At 45.2% G+C, this 25,034-nt stretch overlaps 1 protein-coding gene and 1 long non-coding RNA gene across 3 annotated transcripts; both read left to right on the top strand.

The window, feature by feature from the left end:
• Positions 1-383: 383 nt before the first annotated feature.
• Positions 384-3,154, top strand: LOC136053682 (uncharacterized). Its single transcript, XR_010622665.1, has 3 exons — positions 384-428; positions 799-917; positions 3,074-3,154. It is a non-coding gene; the product is annotated as an uncharacterized LOC136053682 (long non-coding RNA).
• A 5,789-nt stretch (positions 3,155-8,943) lies between these two features.
• Positions 8,944-17,680, top strand: GORAB (golgin, RAB6 interacting). 2 transcript variants are annotated; one of them, XM_065744203.1, is made up of 5 exons: positions 8,944-9,004; positions 9,485-9,830; positions 11,703-11,804; positions 13,304-13,444; positions 15,954-17,680. In XM_065744203.1, exons 1-5 carry the CDS (start codon positions 8,944-8,946, stop codon positions 16,423-16,425), a joined length of 1,122 nt encoding a protein of 373 aa, XP_065600275.1. In that variant the 3' UTR covers positions 16,426-17,680. The 2 variants fall into 2 exon arrangements, with proteins under 2 accessions (XP_065600275.1, XP_065600283.1); XM_065744211.1 differs by lacking the exon at positions 15,954-17,680 and having other exon boundaries at positions 13,304-13,448.
• Positions 17,681-25,034: the final 7,354 nt, after the last annotated feature.

Below are 25,034 nucleotides of genomic sequence, written 5' to 3'. Positions count from 1 at the left end.
ATAGAATCACCGAGACTGGAAAGGATCACCAAGGTCATCCCATCCAGCTGTCCACCTATCACCAGTGTTCCCCACTGAACCATGCCCCTCAGTGCATCATCTAGATGTTTCTTGAACAGAAACTCTTCAGAGTTGCTCTCAGCTCTTACCTATCTGTAACAACTGCTGTTATCACTCAAGAGATGGGGAATTTCCCACCCGCAGAATCCTATCTGGCTTCAAAGCACTTACATACTCAATGGCAGAACCTCAAGGGGAACGGATCCGACTGCTGTCTAAAGACATGGCTGGTGTTCTCAGGTTAAAAATAGATGTTGGTAATTAATAACTTTCTCCTTCTGTTGGCATTTTTTTAGATACTGACAGTATTTCTTTTCTCTCATGGAGATGAAGAGTCCTTAAAAATGTGCAAACCAAAACAACAAAGGGTATGACATTTCTAGGTCAGTGAAAATATTTTTCTTTGATAATTTCAAGCCTCCTGTTTTGATAGTAGATTTTTTTTCCTACAAGCAGACTAATCCTGAAGAGAAAAGACCTTTTCAATTAGAAATCCTGGGGTGTGTCACTGGTGGAAATACAGAAGCCAAATGTTTGGACAACTTGGGAATGTGTGCCAATTTCTTCCAAGATGAAACAAATGTTTGAGCTCCCCTTGCCTGCAAGAGGAGCTCACAAGTATTTCCCCACCAGCCCACTGCACTGGCAGCTCCTCAGCTGGATTCCACGGGGCAGGCTGTGGCCAAGGGGCAAATGAACCATGCTGACCCCTTCCTGTGCTCTTCTTTGTTGTTCCAGGGACAAGCTCAGGTGAAAAAACAGGTGCTGAGCCAGTAACAGCATGTGACCTCCTTTCCTTCCTTGGGTATCATCAAAACTCAGCATCCTTCATGGCCTCCAACATCAAAGTCCTGCAGGTATGACTTTGCTGCGTGTGGGTCCCCAAAGTTGTTAGAGATGCTAATGAACCTCTACTGCAAGGTCCAAAATTGTCCAGAATGACAGCAGATCTTTCCCAAAGGCTGCCCAGCCCGGGAGTGAGGGGAAACCACAGAGGCAAAGCAGGAGGAAGCAAGGGGGATGCTTGTCCTATGCCCTTCCCAGCTACCTCCTCTGGAGTGATTTTGAGGGGCCCTGGAGGTGGAAGGAGTGGAAATCTAGCTCCAGGTGGCAGTCTTGATGTGCAATCCACCCTTGGGAGCTCCCAAGCACCTCCTTACACACTTGACTTGATCACAGGTAGCAGGACGCTGAGCCACGTTGGAGCTTTGCTTGCTATTGTAGCTGTAACATGCTCTGGAGATTAAAAATGGGGAAGGGGGGGGGCTCACATCCCCTTGGAAAAAACCAGGGTGTGCATTCGGCTTTCTCCACTGAGTATTCTTGTGTTTTGCCTCTGAGCCACCCCCTTCCCACACATTCCTGCACAAACCCTCTTTGTTTGCTGCCCTCAGCCAGCATCCAGGCAGCAACAGCAGCCCAGATGTTCCCTATCAAACTCAGAGCCATGCCAACAAACTTTGGCACACATGAAAGTGTGCTGAGGAATGGGCCTCTGCAAATACTGTTTTTTTTTTTTCTCCTTCCCATTCCTGCAAGTATTTTTAAATGTTAATGGCTTCCATGCTGCAGCAGCCCATGGGGGGGCTGTGAGTTAGTGGTGAGGGGCAAATCTGTCCTGGCTTCAAAACCAAAGCCCTGCCCTTCGTTCCTGCAGTGTGGCTTTCCCATAGGTGATGGTGCTTGGAGAGTGCAAACTCAGCTCAGTCCGCAGAGGAGAAATCCCAGTGGAACTGGATGGCTGCATGATTCCAATGGGTAGTCTCTGCCCATTGGTGCTGCTGTTTCCTTCCCATCTCGCCACAGAGACAGATTAAGGAGGTGATGAACCCCTCTCCCTTGATCAGAGATGATCTCAAGGAAGGCATCGGGGTTTCCATCCAGGATCAGGACCCTTCTGTTTTTGCATATGAAGGGGTGGCATAAGCCATAGGTCCTTGTCTTGGGCATGAGCTTGGAAATAAATGGAACCTTGGAGAGAAGGTGAAGATAAAGAAGCATGGAAAGAAAAATGGTTCAAGCTGATGAAAGCTGCTTTCTCTCTGGGGGAATAGAGAATGGGGAGGTAAGGTTATGGTTATCCACAGCAGAAGCTGAGCACAGCACCAGCCCTTGGTTCCCCTTCATTAAGGAGGGAAGGCAGTGCACTAAATTTGCCAGTAAAATAGTAGCAATAATAATAAAAAATACCATAGCCTTTAAACTATCCTGTTTAAAAGTAACAAAAATTAAGAGGTACTTGCCATTTCACATGTCATCTGGTTTAGCTGCAGGGAGAGCAATGTGGCCCCTGAGAGCTAACCTGCTGGAGCAGATCCCCACTGTGTTCAAAGGCAGATGGGGAGACCCGAGTTTACTTTCAGGCTCAGGCTGAAGCCCTGAGGAAGGTTTAAAATCTCTCTTTTTGTGGCCAAGCAGTCTGGGGAAAAAATATATCACTGGATTGGCATGGAGGGAAGGGACTGGGGCATGAGGCAAGTCTCTCCAGATGCTTGCTGGGTCAAGTTGTGACTTCTGCAGGAAGCCTGGATCTTGGGAGCTTCCTATAATACCTGCAGGACAAAGGTCCTGTCTTGAGCAGAGACAGCCTGCTTCCCTAAATGAGGCTGATTCCAACAGTTGATCTTCATTTAATGCTCCCAAATCAGATGAAAAAATGCAGGCTGAATCTCAACATGTGTAAGAGGGTTTCTAGTTGCTGCTACACAGGTGTTGCTACAGAGATGATACGGGCATACCCTGATGCATGCTGGTTACATAGTCCTGCTTTTGCAAGCTGATTGTGTTGTATTTAAAGGTAATGCTGGCTTGGTCCCAGCTGCAAAGCTCCAGAGTAACAGTTTGTCCTCTTAGACCCATCTTCAGTCTGTTTGGGAGTGCATTGCTATACTGAGCACGCAGACAGGAATTGTGGAGCCCTTCCTCCTGCTAGGAATGGAATCTGGAAACAATTACAAGCTGCTCATGCTTAATCATTGGGTGAATCTTAAATGCCTGGCTTAATATTTTGCAGAGCTGAAGATGGCATCTGAATTTTTGTGGTGTGCAGGTTACATGGCAGAGCATGCAGGCTTGTATGGTTTTGCTGTGTGTGTTTGAGGGGCTGCTGGTCCTGAGGACCCCGCGCTGCCTCTGAAGTCCAGGTACAATTTCAAAGGAAGCCCAAAATGCAAAGGGGGGGGGGAATTGAACTGAACTGTTTTGCCTGCTATTTGTGCAAACTGGCAGCTCAACCATGTTCTCATGAGCCTTACTGAGTCTGGTCATTTGTACTTCAAACTGAATTAGGAGAGAGTATTACTTGAGTTAAAAAATGAAATCTCCTGGGAAAAGGAAGGCAACCAAAATAACTCCCAACTCCGGGCTGCAGTCAGTCAACGACAAGGCAAAACAATAGGCGTCCTTCTTTCCTTCCTTAAATATCAAAATGCTTCACATCAGCGTTCTCAGGCTGAAGCAGTTTGCTTTACTGAAGATCACTGAGTTTAAAGACAGGTTTTCTTCATTTTTCAGATGGACCTTAATTTAAAAGAAGGGGAAGTTGAGGGTTTTAGTTTGACTTTTTAAAAGGTTAGGTAGTTTGAAGCAAACCAGAGTACTTTGTTACTGGTCAGTCTGAATATTTCTGCTTGACCCAAAATGAAATGAGTTTTTCTGGTTGTACTAAAAATAATTCATCTTCACCTTGGCTCCAAAACTAGGATTTTCCACCAATGTTTTTACTTTGGCAACCAGAAGAAACCCATCATCCTTGTTTTCACCTTACTGCTGCAGTAGTAAAGGGTCTAATTTTGGTTGCCCCTATTTTAATTGAAGCATTCCTTACTGAACTGCTAATTTATTGCTAGCTGAGATCTGTGACATCCATGTTCACAGCCAGGGTGTGGTACTCTCTCCAGCAATCTTGGATTCCTCATCAAAGAGCTGCTAAGCCTCCCTGGCCTTCAGCCTGCTTATTTACAGTGTTTATAGCTCAAGCTCAGAACTCTCGGTTGATGCTAACTAATGAAGGTTTGGACATCTTCGTTAACACATGTGACCCTGGTAAGCCTTGGGGGTGTCATTTGGGCCTGCCGTTGTGCCAGGACTTAACTAAAGAAAATGCTTCCCTTGGAGAGACTGCTGAAAAGCAGCTTCTACCCAAACCTTTTGGAAGGCAGCTCCTGCCTTGAAGGGGTGGTTTTCTGGAGTCGTAAAAGGAAGTTACCATCTAGAGCTTTAAGAACCAAGCTCTCTGCATTTCAGCAGTCCTTTAAGGTCCTCCTTCAAAACCCTTTTTCAGTAAGTGGCAGTTCCTTGCTGAAGAATACCTGTAAACACGTGAGCTTTTGTGAAATTCATGGTGAGCTGATGGTCACAAGTGGGCATTCACGAGTCACAGACTGCAAGGGGCACAGGGGGGTATTTGGTGTGATTTTTCACATCGTATAATGGTCTACTTCTGGCTTTGGGTTTGGCTAACACCCATCCTTCTGTCTTGCCCTAAGAGGAGCATGATGACTGGTTCAGAGCTGGCTGCCACCAGGGGTGGCACAGCCGTGTCTGTGAGCGGAGTGATAAGGCTGTGATGGCTGCAGGAGGTGAGAATGGTGTGGGAAGCATCCTGGTCATGGGAACAAGACCCAGTTCCAATGTGCTGGCAACAATTGCTCAGCATAGAGGTCAGAATTTCTGTACAGCAGCCTGGACCCATGGGGTGTCTATGGATCTGCATCTCCTCTAGAACTTGTGTGGGGATCCACACATCTGAAACCACTGAAAACCACATCTCGTTATCCTGGGACTGCATTGACCTCTGCTCTGTCTTGCCTGACAGATGTTTATTCTTAAAAATATCTAGTGGTGGAGACCTTGTGCTTTTCTGAAGCCAATTCTCTCATCAGTTTGCTGCCCTCAGTGCTGGGAAGCACTTCCTCACATCCAGCTTTCTTCTTCACTTTTCCACCCCAGACTTCTTTACAGCTGCATTTTATATATGTAAAAACAACAATCGTGTCTTCTTCCATGTAATTCTCTCCCATTGAGACTAAACAACTGCAGTTCATTCACTTGAGCGTGTAACAACAATAAGTTTGTTTGATGAAATTCAATGTTTTTGTGTGTGTAGTGGTTCTAATAACTGATTCTATGCCAAAACTAACAAATGTTTCACAATTTTCTCTTCAAGCCTCCAGTTTTATCAATTGTTTTGACAATTGATATGACAGTTTTTAACACAAGTGGTTAAAATTAAAGCAACTGCTTTCTAATTTTTTTCTATGCGTTTGAGTTATGACTTATCCACTGAGTGATGCAGTTAGGAAATTTAAAGAAACGTCATGAAACCTGTTGGGAGTATGTGTCCCCTCTTCACTGAGATTTAGATCTTGACCCTGAATGGTGAATGGTGGCTCAGAGGAGATGAGGTCCTAGCCTTAAGCTTACCATGTTAGAGTGTACTTCTTTGCTACAAAATGCATAAAGATCCACTAATCAAAAGATGTTGAAAACCACTGTTTTCCATGGTTTAAGAAGCAGTTTTCCAGTGTAGTTTTTTCACCTGTTAGCTCTTTAGATAAGTGGGTTTCTGTTTCCCACTAAGAAATTCCAAAAAGCCCAGACTGCTGCTGTGCCAGAGATGATGGTGCTCATTTGATTGCAGTGTAGGAGAACAGATGCTGGGAAGATGGAGCCAAGGCAGAACAGGGCACACACTTCTGTTAGCCTATCCCAGAGCTGAGATCCTTGTGGCACACAGAGCCTCATCCTGCCATGGGCTGAGCTCCAGGTTCCTAATGCTGGATCGGGGTGTGTTGCTGCTGAGCTGGGTGTCTTGGCACTGCCCTGGGGTGGCTTGGTTAAAGGCTGTGGCTCTAGCACATGGCTGAGGTTGAGCACAAGCTTGCATGCTGGTTTGGATCAGGGCCTGAGGCTCAGCAAGACTAATTTCTACCTTGGTTTCTGTGTCTGGTGTTCTTTAATGAAGAGTCTTTGGGGGGTATTTAGCCAGTAAGTAAATAAATTTAAAAATAAAAGAAAGCTGAATGCAGAGGCCAGTGTCGATGCTGTGTTCTCTAATCCACAGCCTGCTGGACCATGAGAAAATCCCAGTTGCCTTCATCAGGCTGCAGAGGAGGAGGGCATCAAGTGCACTCTTGCTTTCAGTGCTATGCTAAGAAATTAATTACCCAGAATTGTTACTCATCTCATGTTCAGAACCTTCCTGGGTAGTACAGCTGCGAATCAGTAAGATAAACTTCCTTAGCATAAATTGTCAAAAGCATCCTTTGAATGAGACATTAATTCTCGAAAGGCAGGGCTTGCTCCTTGCTCATGCATTAACCTGGCTTGGCTGGACTTGGTGATTTGGCTCTGTAAAACAGAAATGCAGTTTGAGCTAAACCAGTGTCAGTAAGGTCCTGGTACAAATTGTGTCCTTCCTGGGTTGAAATGTCAGCTGAGGTCTGCCCTAGAGAGTCAAAATTGCTGATCTGTGAGGATGAGTCCATAATGATCTGGGAATCTCTAAGGAAAAAAGAGTGATCTCATGCTACTTGCTGCTTTCAAGAGGCAATAGACTAAACAGACCAACAGAAAATGGGCACAGAAGTTACAGACATCGTGAGATCTGCTCATGAGGTAGCAGCTCTTGAATCACAAAATGATACAGAAGTCTAATACGGCCCCAGGTGTAAAAAGAGGGTTTGGGCTGTCTGTTGTCTCTATCCCAAAGCGGGGATGAGAAATAAGGTTTCTACTTTCATTGCCCAACCTGTGTTTGCTCAGAAAATACTTCTTCCTAGGTGTCAAACATTAGTTTCATGTTAAGCTCACGTGCCTTTAATCAGCCAGGGAACATGAACAGCCTCCATTTTCTGAATCTGCTGCTGGTAAATGCCCTGTGAAATGACTTCACTGGGTTATAATTGTTCCTGGAGAAGGCTGGCCCAACTGCTGGTAATTAAACCTTTGGCTGATGGAAACTGTTAAAGCAGATTGCTGCTTTGCCCATAGCATTGTAGTTAACAACTCCAAAAGTCTTTATGCTTTTTCTATAAAACACATGGGAGTTTTATGCCTGGAATATCTGCTGCAATAAAGAGAATATGGTGCTTCATTTTTTGTTTGCAGCATTAAAACTTGGAAGAGAAGAAAGAACTAATGTTCAGGAATGAGATCTGGAGTTTGTGCTTCATGAGGCTTGTTTGGTTGGTACCTGTGGTTTCAGCTCAGCCCACTGCAGTGATTTAGGTATCAAGACAGATTTAGATTCCTGATTTCAATACAAGCATCTACAAGGGAATTAAGTTTCCTGTGATGCTGGCCAACACTAATGCACCATAAAAATCCAGTTGACACCTGGTTCTGCTATCTGGGCTTCATGGATTTTGAGAGCATGTGAGTCAAGGCAAGGTTATGGTTCCCATTCGATCTTCTCTGTGCTTGGTAATGTTTCCCAGAGCAAGCTGTAATCCAGCCCAAGGGGCCATCCTGCACTCTCAAGCCCCTCGTTGGTGATGACCATGAGCAGACCCGGGGATGTCTATGACAGAATAGAGATAAACGTGCTCTGCTTCTTCTCCCCTGGCTGTCTGCCATGTCTCTGTTTCACCCTGGCCCACAACCAAGCTTCCGGTGAAAAATAGTGATGTGTCTGCTCCCCAAAGGCCAAATCCCAGCTGAAACGTTTGAAACCTGGCCGCAAGTGGCAGTTCAGGATCTCATCTCCTCTGAGTAGGGCTGGTATTTATGAGATGTGTTAGTCATGCTGGAGCAGTTAGAACTGCTGCTGCAATAAATTGTGAACTCATATGTGGTCATCAAATAATGAGTTTGTTCTAGGAGATAGCAGTTCTTCAGAGCTTGACTAATCCCTCACAGACTGGAAACCATGAGGGATGTTGTTAGGCACTGAATAACATCCCCATTTTATTGCTGATGACACATTTAAGCCTCCGGCCCACTGGATTGCTTCAGCTAAGCCTGAGGCTTGTGTTTTCCACCTAACAATTTCCCAAAGGGAGGTAAGCTCATCTGCAAGACCTGTGCTAGGCTTCAAGCAGCTGCTAGAGTTTGGGCTGGCTGGGAAGCATGCATGTTTTCATGGCTAGGGAGAGAATATCACTGAACATGGCAAGACTTTCAGTTTCCATATAAGGATGGAAGTATGCATGTACATCATGGTGTGTGTGGTGCTGTATATAACATTTGAAAAGCATGGCTGAGGAGATCATCCTGATTAAAGGAACAATCTGCTAAAAGCTAGCAGTCTGTATTTCCAACTTCCCACTTTGAAGATAGGGCTGTGTGTGGCACTCCTGCCCCTCCACCTCACCCCATTGTTCACTGCTTGGATCCTTCTCAGAAATGTGGCAGTACATGGTTTATCAGCAGCCCATCCCTCCCAGAAAGGGATATCTGACAAATTAGCATTGAGATAATCATATGTCCTCGCATTTCTTTGTAATTTTGTATGGGCTGGGTCTCCACAGAGAACACGTGCCTTGGGCTCATGTCTCCCTCAGTGTACAGGTCCAAAAATTGTGCTTTTTGTGCCCCGATAAACACAGTTCTGAGATGCAGTGAAGAAAATATCTTACTGGTTCTTATAAACTGCCCTACTACAATCTAAAAACGGCCAGGGCGTCGTGGTGTTGCTTCTTTAACGCTGCTTTGTTAAGGAGTCCCGCAGACGGGGCCCTAGGCCTGCTTCTCGCGTCCCTTCGGGCCGCCATCTTGCCCCACCGCGTCGCCATGGAAACGCGAAGCCCCACAGTGTTGTTATGGTAGCCCGAAGGACCTCGCGCTGCCGGTCGGGGCTGTCCGCGGCGTTCGCCTGATGCGGGCGGTGCGGCGGCGGCCGGGCAGCCTCGGGGCCTGCGTGGCGCGGAAGGAGGAAGCGCCATGGCCGGCGCTGAGGCCTGGGCTGGGTTCACGCAGGAGGAGCTGCGGCGCTTGCAGCGAGGTACGGGGCGCGGCCGGGCTCGAGGGGAAGTGGTGCGGTGCGGCCGGTGGGTCCTCCGCCCTCCTAGCCGTCCCCTCCGTCCGCCTGTCCTCCGGCCCCCTCGTGCACCTCTCTGCCCGTCTTTGCCTTGTTCTCCCCCATTCTTGGCTTTATGGAACCCGACTTGCCCAGCAGACGGCCTGCGGCTGTCCTGTGGCTCTGCTTTTGTCTGTCCCCCCCCCCTCCACGCCTCCTTAAAGTTCCTCCTTTAGCCCCTTGCTACAAACCCTTAATTCCTCCCTCCCCTCGTTTCGGATGCTCGGATCCCCTAAAGCTTTCGATTCGTAGAGCAACAAAACGTTTCTGGGCTTCTGGATTTTCCTCAGGATGCTTTCCCGTGACACCCAGGCACGTCTTGTCCTAATGAGTGAAGCTAATTTACAGCGCGTTTGGTCCTAAGACCTGCTTTTAATTCACTTTCTCCCCCTCATCCACTGACAGATTTATCTGAGCCCTCGGAGCAGCTGCGGCGTCCCCACCCTGCAAATAAGAATCGGAAGCAATTGCAGCGAGAAAAAGTTCTCCAGCAACAATGCCAGAAGCTGGGACTGCAGGGTGGAGCAGCCTCCGTTCCTCCTGAGCAGTTGCTGTCTGTGTCGAAACATAAACCTTGTCATCCTCAGCAACCCATGCCACCACCGCATCGTCCTCCAGCAGATCAAAGGCAATGTGACAGTGGAGATCAGCAGAAGGAACTGACGCCAGCTGATCCTTGTAATGGCAATGACAGTGCCCGGAACCCCCCTCCAAAGCCCAGCACCAAAGTGGAGAAAAAGAAAGTGGAATTGTTAGTAAGTTGGTAAAATTGGGGGATTGGTTTTGCCCTGTATGGATTTATTCTTTTGTTCTACAGTGGAGTGAAATTGAATATTGAACTTTATCTAATAGCGAGGTTTGAGAGATGATGTTTGCTTCCTCTGCATTGAGCCTTTGTTTTTCATCTCTAGTCAGTCGGGTAGACCTGATTCAGCACCAAATTCTCTTGTAACCCATGCAGAAAAGCACCATGACTGTCTGAATAATTCCCTGTAGCAGCAGGACTGTGAAACAAGGAGGTCTGTTTTCATGATTTATGAAGATCTAATCTCACCTGTGTCAGCAGGTCAGCATCCATAACAGCAAGTAGCTTTACCTTTTGAAAGTAGATTCATTGTGAAGGGGGAACGCAGTTACATCACTGCAGATTTATTAATATCTCCTGGTAAGGAGATAACATTTCCATTTTAAAGAGTTCTCTGTCTTTCATGATTCAAGTTCTTATTGTTAATAAGCCCATAGTGAGGTGTCTGTCTCTCCCCAAAGCATCAGACTGGTACCTGTGAGAGAGAGAAAGGAAAAAGTACTGAACAGTTTGGAGTCTGACTGCATGTGGCAGTTACTTTGTTCCATCATCCAGAATACAGAGAGTAGCCTATATCTGAGCCTATGTGCTGTTGTCTAAATGCCACAGAGGGCAGGCATTTTCAATGTGAGAAGACTTGTTTTTACCTCTTGGTGGGTTTTTTTCCTGCCTGTATCCAAGTGCAAGTTTTCTTTTTTCTCCTGAGTGCACACAGTTCTGCACATGATTCTCTTGCCTGGATAAAACTGCCCGTAGGATCTTAGAGGGGACCAAAGGTGCTTCCCATTGTAGAGGCTTCAGTCCAGTTCCAGGAGCAGCAGCAGGATGTCTTGCTTCTCACAGATAGATCATGAGGGGCAGCAGCTGCTGGCTGAGCGATCTCCTGGCTGGGATCACCCACCTGCAGAGAGCTGTCCCTTCACCAGAATAGCTGCACTCCACAGAGCAGTACCCAATTGCTGTGCTCACCAGGTGCACTGGCTGTTCAGCTCCTTCCTGGTGGTGAACAATACATTTTCTGGCTGTGGTCAGTGGATAGTTGAAGCATAGCAGAGAAGCTTTTTGCTGTGTAGTGTGCAGATGACATCTGGGTGCCACAACCACCCACAAATCTGCTGAAGTTATCCAAGTCTGCACAGTCCAGTTTAAATCTTGTCCACATTTTTTCTCAGTATGTGGTTTCAGGAATAGAATGGTGAGAAGTCTGAAGAGATGTTCAGAAATGGTTTTTAAAATAAACATAGCTGAGTTATTTTGGCATTGTTAAACTGAGCAAGACCTTGGAACAGAGACTTCTCAGGAGAAGGCGTAATGGTTGGAAAAGTGACAAAGCAGATTTTGTTTCTCCTTAATCCTACTCAGTTGTGTTCACACAGGTTGTCCCCTCTCACTTAGAACCTTGACTTCCATCCTCTGGGATCAGTTGTGTCTATTGGTAGGTGTGGCCTAGAAAACAGAATCCATGTAACCCTTTCCATGGTGATAAAAGGAAATTCTTGTTTTCCTCAATTTAACTGTAATTTTTATCAGCTCTTTATATCAGTTTAATTATTTGGGTGCTCTGTTACAAAGCAGACAGAGTATCTGTCTGACAAGATAAAGAAGGGGCTGTGGTGGCAAACTGAACAGATAACTTGCAGCAGCTAGTAAGAAAACGGAATGCTTGTTGGCCTCAGTGACTTGCAGAACATTGTTTATTGTTCCTTCAGCCTATTTGGAGTTTGCTGCAAGAAACATGGTGCTTAGCACCGGCCTTGTGTGGAGGACAGGGAGCGAATTGAACTTGCTGTCAATTTGGATCTTTTTGTCAATGAGCAGGCAGGAAAAATCCCGGTGGGAGATCCTCCAGCAAGAGCAGCGGCTGATAGAAGAGAAGAATAAACGCAAGAAGGCACTTCTGGCCAGAGCTATTGCTGAGAGGTAAGGGGCTGTGCTGCAATGCGGGCTGAGGCTGAGAAAGAGGTTACTTCCAGTCTGCAACCATATCTGCATATCTTTTAAAATCTCATTCCTTCCTGCTCTCTTTGCACCACAAATTAGCAGCTGTGACATATGTTTCCCTGTGATTTACACGCTTGCCACAAGCATTTTGAGTCCGACTACTAGTACGTGGAAAGTGTTGAAAGGAGAAAACTAGCAAACTTTACACTTAGCTGATTAAAATATGTATAAATTCATGTGTTCTCGCAGTTGTTAGCTCTTATTCTTCTGGTGATCAGACTTTAAGACAATATTGTCCAACAAGATAGGTAAGACTGCAAGTAAGGCAAGGTTTGTGAAGAAAAATATTGGAGCAGCGATAGCACTGAGTCAGGGAAGGTGATGTACAGCTTTCTGGAGCACAGTCTCCCAGGCCCATGTCACGTTCTGCCCATTGAAGCTCTTGAGTAGCAGAGATGGATTAATATCAGTACTGTGCAGAAGATTGTCTTTGATGTTCTGAAGATTTAATTTCCTTTAGCCAGGAGGACATAAGCAACAAGTGTGGTCTGAGTCACTGTGGGACAATGCCAGGCTGGCATAAGGAGAGGAAGGAAGACATGGAAGGTGGTGGCCAAGGAGCCACACCTGAGATTCAAAGGCCTTCAGTCTCTAAGTAGTACTGAAGGATGTCTGTATCTGTCCGCCTGCATCAGCTGATCAGATGAGAGGAGGTGGTGTCACTTCGCATCTGCTCTTGCTTTTCAAGTGTGTGCTTTGGGCTGAAGCAGTGTCTGGAAAGCACAGTTTTGCTGGTGAGGAAGAATAACAGTTGCTAAGTGATGTGGTGTAAAAATCTTGTTGAAAGTTGCTTAGTTTGCCTTAGAGTGAAGTCCACCGAAGCTTGCTGCCCTGAGCAACATTCAGTTTTCAGAACTTGGGAATGAATAGGCAGAGCTGAAAGAGGTTGCATAAGACTTGGTTTCAGTCCTTTGAGTTTGAGGTAAAACTTTCCATTGACTTCATTGGGGTTTGGCCAGGACTTTTGGGAATAATTTTACAAAAGGAAAATCAAGCTTAGGTTAGGTGGCTTTTTGGCCCCTTCTAGCTGGACTTCTTTGAAAGGGGATATTTGTAGGACTAAATACCCTTCCCCCTCTTACTCTCTCCCTCAACCTCCCCCAAAGCCATTTCCTGTTTCCTTATGCCGAGAGCAACTTAGATACAGCAACTTCTTGTGTGTTTCCTCAGTGAAGAAACACAATCCATTTTAGGCAGTTTCATTATAGTCATTACGTAATTTTGCTGTAGTCCCTTAATAGCAGACATTTTAGATCCCTGTGGATATTAAATAAGATCAAAAGTCTTAAACCATAAAGGAGTACCCTTCTGAGCAGCTCTTAAAGACAGACAGAGTAGTTGCTTTGCAAACGTAATGAAGCCCATTATATCAAGAAAAGAGGCTTGCAAAGAAAAAACATCTGTTTTCCTTTTTGCAGATCCAAAAGAACTCAAGCTGAAACGGTGAAGCTAAAAAGGATTCAGAAGGAGTTACAAGCTTTAGATGACATGGTATCTGCTGACATTGGCATCCTGAGAAACCGCATTGATCAGGCCAGCCTGGACTACTCCTATGCCCGGTAAGTGCCAGACAGGGAGGAGGGAACAGCTTTGCCTGAGCAGAGGGAGCAAATGCAGTTTCTACTCAGTGAAGCAGTAATGGAGCTGGGTTGTTGAAATAATGTGCTCTTAAAGCAGACGGTCTTTGAAACCTTGAGGTGAAAGTGCATTTTTTATTTCCTCGTTTTTCCCTTGGAATCTGGAAACTGAAGTGGGTTTTCCGACAGCAGGCAGTGCTTTCCAACTTGGTGCTGTCATGAGGCATACTTACTGCTTCAACTGTGCAGTTGTCCTTAAGCCCTGCTTTATTGTTTCAAGGTTGTTTATTTCTTCTCAGGGGAAAGAGATCTTTTTAAAAAACCCTAAATGAAAGTCCTTTTCAGGGAAACTTGCCTTTTGATGACAGGTCTGGTCCTGCTAGAATCTGTGGGACCAATTAAGCTTAAAACAGAGCTCTGCTGAAGTGCTTTTGGAACTGGGATGTAAAACTGAAGGAAAAAGTAAGCTTTCACCCTTCACAGCATGCCTTTAATCACTCTGGTTCTGATGAGTTCCTTAAGTGCAAGAAATTAATCGGGGCACCCTATTAGTTGTGGGTAAACCACAACATCAGTAGATAAACATGGGCATGTTTATGGAGTCGTTTAATAAAATGGAAATGTTGGGTGGCGGTTTTTGGTTCAAGACTCAATGTGTGAAACGTCTCTTTCCACTTAAGAATTCCACTGTATGTCGACCACAGGCTAATAAGTGTGGTAATTAGTCTTCAAAACAGCAGTAGGAGCTGAAAAGTTAAGGATTTGGGTTGCATAATTATCATTTGAGCTATCGGAGGCTAACTGTGATTTCAGTAGCTGAGTGCATATGGATGATGAATTTCATTTTCTCAAGAGGGAAACATTTCAGTGTATTTTTGGCTTAGCTCTGCTTTCTAAGACTGCTAAACCCTCTTGCAAATGTCCTCATCCAAATTTTCTAATAGCTTGTCTCTTTGAAATGCTGAATAGCAAAAGAGAATGTAACAATCAGCTGAGGCTTTTGGAGAGCAGTTGTTAGTGGGGATAACAGAAGGGATATTGGTAAGACAAAGGAGATGAAATTCTAAAACAATGACTTTGGTGGACTTAATCTTTTTGTGAAAGAGGGATTTGGAGGTGTGAGTTACAGAATTACAGTGCTGCAGTTATACGAGCCAAAGCTGATTTAAGTGGTGTCTTTGAAAGCAGTTTTCTCAGTCCTGGGCTTATGTTTTTGGGCTAAAACCCAGCCTTTTTCCGTGGGTCACAAAGTGCAGTGTTAAATAACTCTGAACACGTGGTTAATGGCACCTGACAATTACTGTGGAATGGATTAATAATTATGATGTGGAGAAGATAGGTGATTTGGGCCCAAATGTGTAACTGTGCAGAAGCTTCCAGCATAGTATTGGCTCTTCCATTTTTGGATGCTTGGCCCAGGGAAGTCTTGACTTTCTTGTGAAGGCAATGGAAGTGGGTCTCAATGGCCTGCTGCAGGCAGCCTTTACATATCAGTCGTATCTGGGAAGGATTTTCTACATCTTCTGTTTAAAATAACTCTCCTGTCTTTCTGTTGCTCTGCTTAGTTGGATATTTGAATGTGTTTTTATAAAACTGCTGGATTCTTTATTCAACTTCTTACTAATACCAGCTGTATGAACGCTTTGTAAGCTACTTTGCGTTGTCATTCTGCAGAAGGCTGCATGTCCTCATTCCTGATGAGCAAGATTGCATCTCTGTCTGTAATAATGAAGCAGAATTAATATACAGTTCCAATGAACGTAGTTGAAGATGCATCACTAACGTGGATAGCAACCATTAAAGTGTTAGATATCCTGGATACGTTGACCTCAATAAATACTTGGAATATTTCCTTTTGGCTATATTTGCCATGGCAGGAAACACAGATTGGCAGGAGATATGTGTTGGGGGAATGCTTACAATGACATTCTACATCTGTTGCCACGCAGAAGTTACGATCACTATTGATGTCAGATGCTGTGTTGATCTGTGCTGCCTGTGACTTTATGGATGTGTATCTGGGTGGCCAGCAGAGTATGTATCTAGATCAGATCCAAGTGTAAGTGTGTGCAGCACCATCGTAGCATCTGTGTCTGTTGTGCCGATGGTTGGATTAGAAAGACTCAAAACTGCTTTGCTGTGTTGCAGTTTGCTGGATAGTTGTTCGTTAGAAGTGTGAAAACACTACAGCTTCTGATGCTTTCTTCCTCCTGCCACTTAAAACAGGCAGTAAAAATGCTTGCTTGCAATTCGGTCTGTGTATTTCAGACAAGCAAATTGACTCCTACAAACTGGCAGCAACAGAGGCCAGTGTGTCAAAGGAGGATGATTTGAAGCCTTCATGCTTAGGTTTTTTTCTTCCCTTTTAACTAACGTAGCAGCATGTCCTGAAATAGCTGGCATCATGCATTCAGAGCACATTGCATTTCAGATTGTCAGATCGTAAAGCACTTTGAGAACTAACCCACGAGCAATGCTGATGATTTTGCAGGAAGCGATATGAAAAAGCTGAGTCAGAGTACGTGGCAGCCAAGCTGGACCTCCAACACAAGACAGAGATTAAGGAGCACCTCACAGAGCACCTGTGCACCATCATACAGCAGAACGAACTCCGCAAGGCCAGGAAGCTGGAGGAGTTAATGCAGCAGCTGGAAGTGGAGGCAGATGAGGAAAATCTGGAACTTGAGATAGAGGTGGAGCGGATGCTGCAGCAGCAGGAGGCAGAAGCAGGGAGACAAGCCAGCCAGTCACACAGTCGTGCTGGGACAGCTAAGGAGAACTCAGCTCCCACTGTTACAACACAGGAGAGTGAGCATGCTCACCAGACTGTTGCTTCTCCTGCTCTCTCTGAACAGTTGGTGCTGTCTGAAAACTCCACTACCAAATCCCTCTCCAATGTGGACGACCATGCTCGGGCAGTAAATGCGACTCCAGGAGGCTCCCCAGCTTGCTCTGATACATGACTACCACGTTCAGACAAGCCAGCTGGTTACAGATGAGATACTCTCTGCAGGCTTGTGGGCTCTATGTTATCTCTGGGCTCCTGCGGTGCCAGTAATATGCACTTCATTTTAGAGGATCTGTTGTTTTTAGTTTTTAAGGAAGACTTATTTTGGGATTCACCATCTGTCCTTATCATTTTTTTCTTTGGTTCACATTCTCATGCTCAGCTCTTCATGGGGTTTTGTACCTCCCTGACATAAAGACAGTCAGAGGCAAACAACAGAGTTTTGCCAAAGGCTTTTCTGCAAATCAGTATCACAGATACCTGTTCCAAACAGTGTGCAGGAGATATGTATCTACAGGAGAAAACTTTGTGACTTACTGCTTCTAAACACATCCTGTCCCCTGACAGATATAATAGGATGTGTATCTTCCTTTGGGTCCATAAGGGATAAGTTTTCAACGGTTTTTAATCCAATGAAACCCAAGTGCATATTTTAATTATCTTCATAGCTTATCCTGTTTTCCTGTACCTGATTTAAGGGATATTCATATAGAGGGGGAAATAGCAAAGTTAATTGTAATATTTCCTATTTATTGTTTCCTCTTTCTTTCAGATAGCACTAGATCACACCAAGCTCTGTATTGATAATAAATTGTAGCAGTTATGGTTCACAGCAGCTATGGTTAACAAAAATCATGGGTGACAATTTAATGTCAAAGTAGAAACAAAGGAAACGGAGTAATGATTCAAACTGTTCCATGATAAACACTTTCCTCTGTCGTTGCCTCAAAATGCTGATAGTCATCAGGGACCTTATAATGAATAATTCCCACAGCGTATTGGAATTGAGCCCATTTTCCTGTAACCATCAGTGCATTCTGTTGCCTGAAGAGTGGGTTTGTACCCCACAAGAAGTTGAGCTGTTTTCCTCTGTTGCTGTTGAAAGGCTTTAGAAAACTCTTCCAGGTGGAGAAAGTCTCAGGAATTAAAACAGAGGACATATGAAAGCCTCCAGTAGAGACTGATGCAGCTGGAAACCTTGGGGACGCTGCTCGTAGCTATCCACTTTGTAACACAGGAAAGCTGCTTCCATTGTGGAAATGTTTTCTGCAATACCTGACCTGAACGTGTCAGAGTTTATGAATGAGTTGCTGAATGATGCCATCAAGTGTATAAATGGGACGCCAATTGTCTCTATGGCTTTAATAGTGGAAAAAAATATGTCACTACATTTCATTTTTTATTCTATTAATAAATCGGTGCATCTTCTACGTGGTGTGTTTGCTTCCAGTTTGGATATCTGATCCTAATACCCATATCCAAGGCTGTTTTTCCACAGGAGGTGATAAATGACAGAATCAGATACGTCCTTTGGCAAGTTTCCTCTATGTGAAAGTAAAACCTTGAAGAAGGCCATTCCGAAGTATGAAAATGTATGGGGCAAAGGCATGGCAGGATACAGCTTGGCAGGAGTTTTATCAGCTCACTGTGGTCTGAGACAGCAGTGAAAAATCTCCACTGGTGCCTCCCATACACAGGAGAAAGAAGGATAAATGTTTCTAGAGAAACTTCTCATGATTAGGAGTGACTGAAGTTAGAAAACTCCAAAACAGCTTTTGAGATGCACGGGCAACGCTGCTGTGTTGCTGACAGACTTCCTTCCCTGATATTTTACTGAAAAAAGTTGGCTTAAAAACCAAATATTTGATTGCATTTTGAAAAAAAAAAAATGGTGAGACTTCCTTTGCTCTGTGTGCGATTGCCCGAGGATGGTTTTCAAAGCTGGTTACTGGTAAGTGCAATACTAATTTAATTGTACCGTTCTTGTTTCCATCCTCTGCAGCTGTCCCTAGTTTCTCCTCAAGAGAATCCTAAGTCTTACTGGGTAAGTCTGTTCCTCATTATGCTTATACTCAGCTCATCGAGGGACATAAAGAAGAGCATCTGACAGAAGATTTCAATTGTAGTGGTGTTTACAAGGTACAAATGCATACGCTTTGGCATGTAATTTGTGGATCTCTGGTAGGCTAATGTGTTGAAATAGACCTACTAATCACACCTTGTTGTTACTACCAGTATGTTTATTGTCTGAATTCCTCAAACCAAGAAAGGTGGGACATTAGAAATCAGAGGATCTTTTTGATAACTGCTTGGGATTAAAGGCTTAAAAGATGGAAAGCTGTCATGTACCATGCTGGTAGTGCCGGTGCTGTTTCTGCCTCTTGAGGAAAATGTTATTATTAGAATCAGCACTTTTGTTCTCTTGCTGGTCTCTCATCGGAGTTCTGGCCAGTTCTCTCTGCATTTAACTTCTGAGGTTGCAGACTGAAGTGAACTGGCTGGACGCCGTATGAAACAGCCACGTGAAATAACAGTAGGCAGCCTCGCATTCTGTTGCTCTCTGTAGACAGGAAGCTGAAGAGTTAAATTGTTTGATCCGAGTTACGAAGCCTTTCTCTGACGTGTGATATAAACCACTACCATGGTGTCAGTTCCACTTTGGAAATTCACAAATGTTTTGATGGGTGCCAGTGTGCTGGTTTAACATTCCCCCTGTGCCGGAGCCAAGCAGTCCAGTCATAATTGTAACAACATGTGTGCTGGTCAGAAATGCCAGGAGATGATTTTGGTGCAACAGAGGAATTGGATGGTTTTTTTTGCTTGTTTTTCCTTGAAGGAAACAGAACAGTTGTTGGAATTGAGTCTCTTCAAGCTTTGTACCTTTGCAGGGGCTCTGCTGCTGTTAGAATGAATCAAAGGCAGGTGCACTGCCCGCTCAGCACAGTGCATCTCTTCAGAAAAGTGGAGAACTGCAAGATTCAGATTAAGCCAAGAGCAGGTAGGCAGATTTTTAAGTGAGGGCCTGTTGTTTGTACGGGTAGAAGTCTGAATATGAGACACTGGACACCGTGGTAGGGGAAATGGAGCAATATCTGACAGTACGGCTGCAGGGCTCAGCACAGGGGGCTCGGTTTCTCCTGTGGCAGTGCAGTCGTTTCTCTGTTGGGCTACAGCATTTCCACTATGGGAAGAAGTGGAAAACACCATTGTATGCCACTGTGAGGGTGTTAAGGAGTACAATATAATTGCCCTTGTTGCAGCTTGGCCAGGATGTTGGGATTAACGCTCCTTCCTCTGTCAAGAAATGTTTAAATGAGCACAGGTGGCCATGGCTCAGACAAAATAGCATAAGCTCCAGCAGTCTAGGGTTCCCATGGATGTCTAGTGTGTGGTGTAAAACACTTGGACAATCCCCAGTTTGACTGTGTATCCATAGCCAGCTGAAGTTGAGCTCTTGGGAGGCTAAAGAGAATGAGGGTAGACTAGTGAGAATAGTTGGGTACTGCATTTTGTGACAAGCATTACCAAGAACTTGCTAGATGGGACTGCTGATAGGGAAGTTATCCTATTCAGGGGAAGTTCTAGATCCAGCAATAGGGGCAGAGTGCTTCCAAATTGCTCTCCATGCTGGGAGCCACTGTTCTGCATTTTTTTGCTTAGCACTGTGGGATCGTAGACATTCTGTTCTCTGTAAAGGTTTGAACTTGAATGAAAACCCCCCATGATATGGGTTGTCCCAGCCTGGCGCCTGTTACTTTATCAGACTCACCTTGTGTGGGATCTCAATAGCTCTTAGTACTTGTGTGTGCTTCTGTGTAGGCATGGTGGCTTGGGATAACACAAGCTAAAACATCTCTGTGCTCTGCTCTGATGCATGCCATTGCTGTGTGTAAGGGTACGTACGGTGGTTGAGAGCTGAATATGATTTTTCAGTGGGCCCGATTCAGCCTAGAAATCTTACGTTTGACCCTTTGGTGTTGTCCCTTTTCTAACTCTGTGCATATAGGCAGGTGTGGGTACAAGGGACAAAGGGTTTTGCCAGTGGCAGTGCAGGCACAGTGTAGAGATGTGAGCTGGTATAATGGAAACCACACGCTTGTTAAGTGCCCTGTTTAGGCTTGTCTGCATGGTCCTATTAAAGCGAGTGTTGGCTCCTTTGATGGGACACGAGACTGGTTTCCTTCATCATTTACCCTGATTTATGTCCCAGCAGCAAACCTGTACGTCAGTGGGGAAAGACCAAGTAACGAGAGAGGTTAGCCAAGCCTCACCCCCTCAGCATGGCAGGACATCAGATCCTTCAAATCCTTGCCTTTGGCAGCCTGTTAGTGACAGGGTTTAAATCATGCCTTTTAAGATGCAGGTATAGACACTAAAAAGCTTGGGCCTTTCTGAATTAGGGCCTGGATTGTGTAGTTAGAGTCATTTTCTCAATTAGCTAAACATAAATCAGTATAACGAGGCGCTTGGGAGCATTGGGCAGGTTTAGTACCTTGTCTCTCCTGCCTCTGTCCTTACTGCTCCCACCTGGTTATTTGGCTGATGTGCTGGTGATTTGATTTTTCCACACTGCCAAAGTTGAGCAGTGGGTTTTAGTGTCTGTGCTGGTTCTCACACCTGGCATGCGTGTGTGTGAGAAGTGATAACTAGGAGCAATTGGTCTTGGGCAGTAAGATTTATGTGGCATCATCCTTCAAGAGCTCGGGACAGTGTCCTGTTGAGTAGGAAATGGTGGTTGGAGGCATGAGTGCAGAAGATGTAGCAGCAGTAGGGATGCCTTTCCAAGTGATACCCAGAACTGGAAAGCACTGTGTGCTCTCCAAGTTATGACTCCCTTTCCAGGCCTACGCCATGGAAGAGCTGTGCTGCTTTCCAGAAATTGATGGATAATGGAAAAGGGATGGCTGCTGTGCTGCCACATTTCAGCCCTGCTCAAGTGGAGTGCTGGGATCCCTCAGAGCAAGCATCCGTGTTAAAACTTGGACTTTCCTCACAGAAAACAATTAAATCCTAGGAGCTGGGAGAACCTGTTTTGTGCCTTGTGATGATCCCATTGGAGCAGATACAAAAAATTCAGTGTGAAAACTGCAGTGCTAGGGATGCCTCTTCAGTCTCTTGCATCTTGCAGAGTAGGGGAGAGGCTGTGCAAAGATAGCTGAATAAAGGAGCACAAATCTCTTCACCCAGACCAAGCACGGCCTGAAGCGGCAGCCTTCCCTGAGCGCTGGAGCTGAAAAATACCCAAACCAACCTTGATTGCTTTGTGTAATAGAGGTGAATCAGGTCTGACTTTCCCCAGGCAGAAATTCTTGCTCTTTGCTGAAGCAGTTAGCTGTGCTGGTGATGCATCTGAACAGATGATTGTCTGGTGCAGTCCTCTCACGTTGTTATCAGTGCTTAATCTGACCCTTCAGATGTCTGAGTGAGCAGTAATGGGTCTTTGCTGTGATCCGTGGATGCTTTGAGAGTCCAGGCAGTGGGTAGCAGCAGCTTGCTGTTGCTGTGACTCCTCCACGTGGATGGAGCTAGCTATCCTGCAGATGCTACCTGAGCAAGCCATGCTATCTTACCCCCTTTTTTACTGCTATGTAGAAGTGTCACCCCTAAGGCTATCACAGCCATCAGCACAGCAAGGGGTACTCACTGGAAATGTTTGTTAGCTGCATGTGGTATGACTGAAGAGTCACAAGGTGGCTGTCCTTCAGATTGTCAGTTTGGGCAAGAATCTATGCAAGCTCTCTGGAGGGCCGAGCTGTGAGCCTGTGCTGAGCATTCTCACTGCGTTTACAACATGAGCTGAGGTGAAACAGTTGTCTTTGCAGGCTCAAATGACTTTTCTAGTGTAGACAGATCTTCTCTCCCAAGGATGGGTTAATAGAATTCAGACATCATCTTTTTTTGGATCTGGATTGGGTTTCTCAGTAATACCCACAGCCCCGCATCACGTTTTGGGGAGTTTTGTAGCTGCTTAAGTGTTGACTCTTATTGCTGATTGTGCATGTTCCATGCTGCTGGTGTCCTAGAGGTTGTGTCTCTGTCTTCACTATCACGTGAGCTGCAGCTGGTCCCACATCTTGGTGGTTAGTTTCATGGCAGAGAAGATAATACTATTTGGCATTAGGATGTGCTCATAAAGAACTAGGTCCATTCCAACTTTTTTCTAGCATGCTTCTCTGATCCTCCAAGAAGAACATCTTGCAGCTGTTTAAAAAGCTAGGCCTGGTTCTCTGCAGGATTTTCTTCTTGCCTCCAGATTTTTGTTTAATGTCTGCTAAAATACCACTTGTTTTCTTTTCTGCTCTCCTCAAATCAAAATATTTAGCCATGTACTTTTCTCTGTGACATCCTACTGCATTCCCCCCCAACTACTGTGGAGTGTCCATCAGCCTCACTGATGCTAACCAGGTCTGCAGGAAGCCAGCACTGCCAAGCAGGCAGGCTGCCACTCCTTGCCTTGCTCAGCAGTCTGGTGTTGTCAGTGACACAGACCCTCTGTGAGTCTTTTGGGGGTGATGCTCTCCCTTTCAGAACCTGAAAAGGTATTGGAGAATGCTTTCTTTGTCTTGAAATTTGCAGGGTGTCATGCTTGGACATGCATGATGCTGCCTTGTGGCCTTGACATCCATAAAGCTAAATCTGCTTTTCATACCAGGGAATCATGTTGTGCTTTTCAGTGTCTAGTCTGTCTCCTCTGTCCATATTTCCCACAACGGTGAAGTCTCAGACCCTCACAAGCCACCAAGTTTTCTTTTCAGCCAGCTTTACTTTCTCTTCCCAGCAGCTGCTGAGTTACATTCTGGACCTGTTTGTCCTGCAGTCTAGGCTCAGAACTGAGCAGGAGGTGGGTGAGCACATGGTGGTACTGCAAGTGCTTTGATTCACAGAATCAATACTCAATAGAATTAAGCTCGGAGCCAGCTTCAGCAGCCCAGATTCCCACTGTTTGTCCCACTTCCAGGCTTTCAGGCTACCCATGTTTCACCTTACAGACTTGCTCTCAGAAATTTTTCCTCTCACTTGCCATGTCTGAGACCCCAGAGGAGGCTGTTTTGAGTTGGTCACCTCTGGAGAGGTGACAGATGATAACCCATCTGCACAACCCTGGAGAGAGCCAAGGGGAGACTTCCTGATGGGAGCGAGGCCCGGGGAAGGCATTTGGGATGGCTGCCATCCACAGGCACATCAAAGGTGCAAATGGCTTTTATCAAGAGGCAATAAAACTTTAATCCAAAGCCCACTTTAATATATTTGCCGCATATTTAAAAGGGAACTGATTTCAGAAATGCTTTCGAGAGTTTGAAAAATTCTCTAGACCTGTGTCTTACAAGTGTCTCTACTCTGGAAACCTGATGGTTTTGTTTTGTCAGTCCCAGATGTTCAGGACTGGTGACTAAGGAGAGAATGAGAACCAAAACCATTTCAAAATCTCTTTGAAATCTGGGCATAAGTAGTGTTGGGTTTTTTAGGTTTGTTGGTTTGGGTTTTTTTAGCTCTAAGCCTCTGTTATCTTTGTTGTTTGTTTGGTTTGGTTTTAGCAGATAACATCTCCTCAGACAGAGGGTGTGAGACATCCTCCATTCAGTTGTCAGAAGTCCCCCAGTCCCAGCTCAGTAAGGCCAGAAGACACTGGCTTTATAACCTGCTGCATTGCATGCCTCTGCTCTGGACCTTCAGGCAAGCCCTGTTTTACCAGAAGAAATCTACCTTTGGTGAGGACAGCAAGAGAAATTCCCTTGCGAGATCAGAGGAATTGTAGGCTTTCTCTCTCTCTCTTTTTTTTTCTCCCTTTTTTCCCTTCTTCGCTGGGAGAACGTAAAGATCACAGCTTTCATTTGGAAAGGGCAAGTGACTTTCCCCTGCTATAATACCCAGCAAGTGTTGAGAGAATGTGGTTACATAAAACCATATTTTTAATACAACCGACAGACTGTCTTGAGAGCTAAGTGTTTTTTGACAGTTTTTATGCACCTGTTAATTCAAAGCTCTTAACATGTGCCAGTTAAAAAGAGCTAGGCACTAAAACATCCAGCCTGTGGACTGCAGGGGCTCAGCTGCTCACCAGAGCACCAGGAACCCGTGCAAGGTAGAAATTTAGCTTCTCTTACAGGACAGACTGGTACATGACTAGTTCACTTCAGAGCTTTTGTTTCCCACTCCTGCTTGGCCTTGGAGATTCCTGTTTCTCCTTTGGACCTGAAGAACAGCTGATGTTTCTTTGGGTTTCTTCACTTTTCCAACCTATTGTAGTTATCAGAACTAGACGTCTAAGAAGATAGAAGAGAAGCACTGGCAATAGCTCCCTAGGCTCCTCTGCTGAGTTTGTGCCTCCTCCTTTTCTAATGAGGTTGCTTCTTATCATCAGTGCCAAAGCAGTCATTGGCAAAGCCCAGATGGGAGCCTGCTACTCAATCCTCTGTGTTCACTCCAAGCAGAGGAGGCAAGTTGTCTCTTTACGTACAGCTTTGCCACTAGTAATGTAAGATAAATCTGGGAAGTCCTCCTGCTCTACATTTTCCTTTTCTCTTCACTCCTTTAATATCATCTAGCCTCCGGTTTAGAGATTTTCTCAGGTTCTCTTGCACCCTGGTTTCCCTCACCCACTTAGGGCTTTTTCCCTGTGCCCCATCTATCTGTTCACATCCCCACAGAATTCTGGCTGGCTGTTCATGCAGTGGGTCACCTGTTGGCCTCATCCCTGTGGAGAAAAGCTTGGAAACCCAGCACAAACATAACCAAAAGATTAAAAAACTCAGAAGGCAGAAGCAGCAAAAACAAAGAGGCTTT

Source organism: Cyrtonyx montezumae, unplaced genomic scaffold (genome assembly GCF_038088225.1).
Source record: "Cyrtonyx montezumae isolate F1298 unplaced genomic scaffold, pur_monq_1.0 scaffold_1, whole genome shotgun sequence".
NCBI classification, from domain to species: Eukaryota; Metazoa; Chordata; class Aves; order Galliformes; family Odontophoridae; genus Cyrtonyx; species Cyrtonyx montezumae.
Note: the sequence above shows the minus strand (reverse complement) of the source record. Positions and strands in the feature narration are given on the sequence as shown.

Excerpts from the sequence above, each read along its gene's own strand:
- GORAB (XM_065744203.1), top strand. The coding sequence starts at position 8,944 with ATGGCCGGCGCTGAGGCCTGGGCTGGGTTCACGCAGGAGGAGCTGCGG. Across the intron at positions 9,831-11,702 it reads GAGAAAAAGAAAGTGGAATT|GCAGGAAAAATCCCGGTGGG; the intron begins GTTAGTAAGTTG and ends GTCAATGAGCAG. Across the intron at positions 13,445-15,953 it reads CTGGACTACTCCTATGCCCG|GAAGCGATATGAAAAAGCTG; the intron begins GTAAGTGCCAGA and ends ATGATTTTGCAG.